Here is a 3149-nt window from a genome sequence, read left to right as displayed (position 1 = left end):
ACATGGTAAAATTTGTTTCAAAAATTATTTTTTCTACAATTTATAAATGTATCAAGGTAACATGTTGTATACCTTAAACTTACACAGTTAAAGGTCATATATACTCAACAAATTAAAAAGTTAAAAATAAAATTATTTTCCCCATATTTCTTTTGTCTCTATAAGATGTTAGTAACCATTTTTTTTTTTTCAAATTACTAACTGTGGAGAGTGAGATTTATATGGGAGAGGCCCAATGTTAAAAAAGTGATTCAAATAGGTAAAGTGTATTGAATGTACAGAGAGAGCATTAATAATGATAAAAGAATATCAAGTTTCTGAGAAAGTTGGGAAGAGATAAGATTTAAAATACAGATGTTGGAATGGGCCTTAGGTGGGAAGGATAGGAGGGAAGGTAAAGAAAATGAACGCATTAGGAAGGTTTGTTGATATAGTGTGGAGAGTTTAGGGGCTTTACATATGATTGCATCTAATTTTTCTTCTATTTCCTGTTGTGAGAGAAGGGAGTGTGGTGACTTGGCACTTTGAAGAGTGTGGAAAAGTTTGATACAGTTGTAAAGACAACAGCTCAAGACATACAGTCCAAGAGTAATCAATGCTGTTGAGATTGGGGACTGTAAAGTCTAACTTGAACAAGAAGGGAGAGGACTTTTGGGATTGGGGGAGGGGGAAGCAATAGTGTCAGCAGATTAGAGGATTTGATTACTACCATCATAGTGGTAGTAATTGAATGGTAAACAGAAAGGAGAATATAATGCATTTACATTATTAGCTTGTGAACTAGGAGGACAATACAAAGGCAGTGTCCTAACCTGCATTCCTTATGAGAATGGAAATCAATGGGGCTCTCAGAGTGCAGAGAGAATACTGCATTGGGCTCCAGCTGTCATCACTGGCCTTACGGTTGACAGAATACAAATCAGGTAGCACACTAACAAGGAAGAAAGGATACACAGGAGTGTTTGGACAGTCCTTATTCTGGTTAATTGCTGTTTTTTTCTCTGTAGCATTGACTTTTTTTTAAAATGACATTTTGAATAAAATTAAAAAGAAAAACATACATTACTGTGAATTTTTAAAAAAATACAAGTTGAAAAAATATTTTAAAACACCCAAATTCTCTTCCATCTGAAACTATCATTCGGTCCTTATAGATCCTTTTGATCCATATATAGACACAACTTTTTAAAAATAGAAATGGAACAATCCCATATATACTAATTTTGTAGCATGAGCATTTTTATTTTTCCTCAACAATGGATAGAGTTCTACATAATTTTACTAGCTTCTTCATATTCTAGTGTATGACCTTCTCTTTATGTCATAGATATTTTGTTTGTCTTATTAATTTGTATGAATTCTTTGTTAAGATTTTAGCCTTTATGTTTGTTGCAAATAATTTCTATTAAAATTTTACTATAAACATTTTAGATATTCATAAGCTGCTTGTTTTCTACTAATGATTTGTCAGTTTGTTACCTTTTGGCAACCCCTTAGCAATAGGAATCTGACCAATGTCAATATGCAGTGGAGAAATAATCATTAATTGCAAATGGCTTTTAATTGTTTTTTAAAATTAGAAATGATATTTAGCATTATTTTTTTAATAATTTCCTCACCAGGGCTGTCTTGACCTCACCGGGGCCCTCCCGACCTCACTGGGGCCCTCCCGACCTCACTGGGGCCATCCCTACCTCACCAGGGCTATCCCTACCTCACCGGGGCCGACCCGACCTCACTGGGGCTGTCTCGACCTTGGTGCCGTACATCGCCAGGATCATTTCAGCCTCACCGGGGCCGTCCCAACCTCACCGGGGCCCTCTCGGCATCACTGGGGCTGTTTCAACCTCACCGGGGCTGTCCCGACCTCACTGGGGCCGTCTTGACCTCACCGGGGCCATTCCGACTTCACCGGGGCCGTCCCAGCCTCACCAGGGCCGTCCTGACCTCACTTATTTAGCATTATTTGTCCCACAATTAGTTTACTTTATTAAATGAAGATAGTTAACAGAGCACAGAGCTCTTCCCTAATGGCGTTGCCTGAACTTCTTCCCAGCCTCTAGCTCTTCAAAACTTCTGATGTGGGAGCACCACCCCCATCCCAGCATCCCTCAAGATGTTGAGGGGAATGTATCTCTTTCTGAAGCATAGCAGAAGTTATTTGTACTGGAGGTATCATCTCAGCTCTGGTTTTAGAATAATGGGCCTTAAGGAGAAGCATTAGAGCCAGACTCTTGTGTATAATATTTTGCTGGTGGGAAAATATATTGTCTTCTAAGTAGTTGACTGGACAGACCAACTTTTGGTTTCTGGTTGTTTCATTTAGGAGAAAAAACTTGCCTTACATCAGGTCTCATTTCTGCCACAGACTGTACCCACTGATTAACTTCTCCATAAAATGAGGATTAAAGACTAAAGCAATGGTTTTCAAATTTTAAAAATATTTTATTCAAATAAATTGTTATTCAAAAGGCCAATATATATATTTTTAAAAAGGATGAAAGCAAGCTTAGGTGCTCTGCTTGTACTGGAAGAGGAAATCCAAGAGTTTCTACTCTTTGGATCCTACTCTTCCACATCTGCCACTTGAAGAAGTTCATGAGGCTTCTCATACTTTGAAAACCACAAAACCAGCGATTTATTTTTTTCTTCTGGATCCTTCCATCAACATTCTAAATTTCAGAAGGAGCATATACAACACAAAAACTAGAGTTAGCCGAACCGGTTTGGCTCAGTGGATAGAGCATCGGCCTGCGGACTCAAAGGTCCCAGGTTCGATTCCGGTCAAGGGCATGTACCTTGGTTGTGGGCACATCCCCGCTGGGGGGCGTGCAGGAAGCAGCTGGTCGATCTCTCTCATCGATGTTTCTGACTCTCTGTCCCTCTCCCTTCTTCTCTGTAAAAAATCAATAAAATATATTTAAAAAAAAAAAAAAAACAAAACTAGAGTTAATCTGCTTCTAAAACTCAACTCATTCTACATATTGTAAGGTCTCTAAAACAGTATTTCCCTCCAAACAAGAATAAAGTGCCATGCACCAACAATGAGGACTTTATTTTGGTCAGGTTGGAGTCTGAATCTCTTATTGACCAAAGAATGATACTTGATTTGGCAGAGTGGAAGTACACTTGATTTAGCAAAGCAGTTC

At 38.4% G+C, this 3149-nt stretch overlaps 1 protein-coding gene across 1 annotated transcript in view; it reads left to right on the top strand.

Annotated features, from left to right (window-relative positions):
* The window catches only part of NFATC3 (nuclear factor of activated T-cells, cytoplasmic, calcineurin-dependent 3), a 67547-nt gene extending 65390 nt beyond the window's left edge, over positions 1-2157 (top strand). Inside the window, exon 9 of the mRNA XM_015567813.1 lies at positions 2057-2157. Coding sequence (XP_015423299.1) covers positions 2057-2151 — 95 coding nt within the window. The 3' untranslated portion in view covers positions 2152-2157. The remainder of the gene's footprint in view (positions 1-2056) is intronic.
* Positions 2158-3149: the final 992 nt, after the last annotated feature.

The sequence above is a fragment of the Myotis davidii genome, unplaced genomic scaffold, assembly GCF_000327345.1.
Source record: "Myotis davidii unplaced genomic scaffold, ASM32734v1 scaffold243, whole genome shotgun sequence".
Taxonomy (NCBI): domain Eukaryota; kingdom Metazoa; phylum Chordata; class Mammalia; order Chiroptera; family Vespertilionidae; genus Myotis; species Myotis davidii.
The sequence above is the reverse complement of the archived record's forward strand: the minus strand, read 5'-3'. Positions and strand labels throughout refer to the sequence as shown.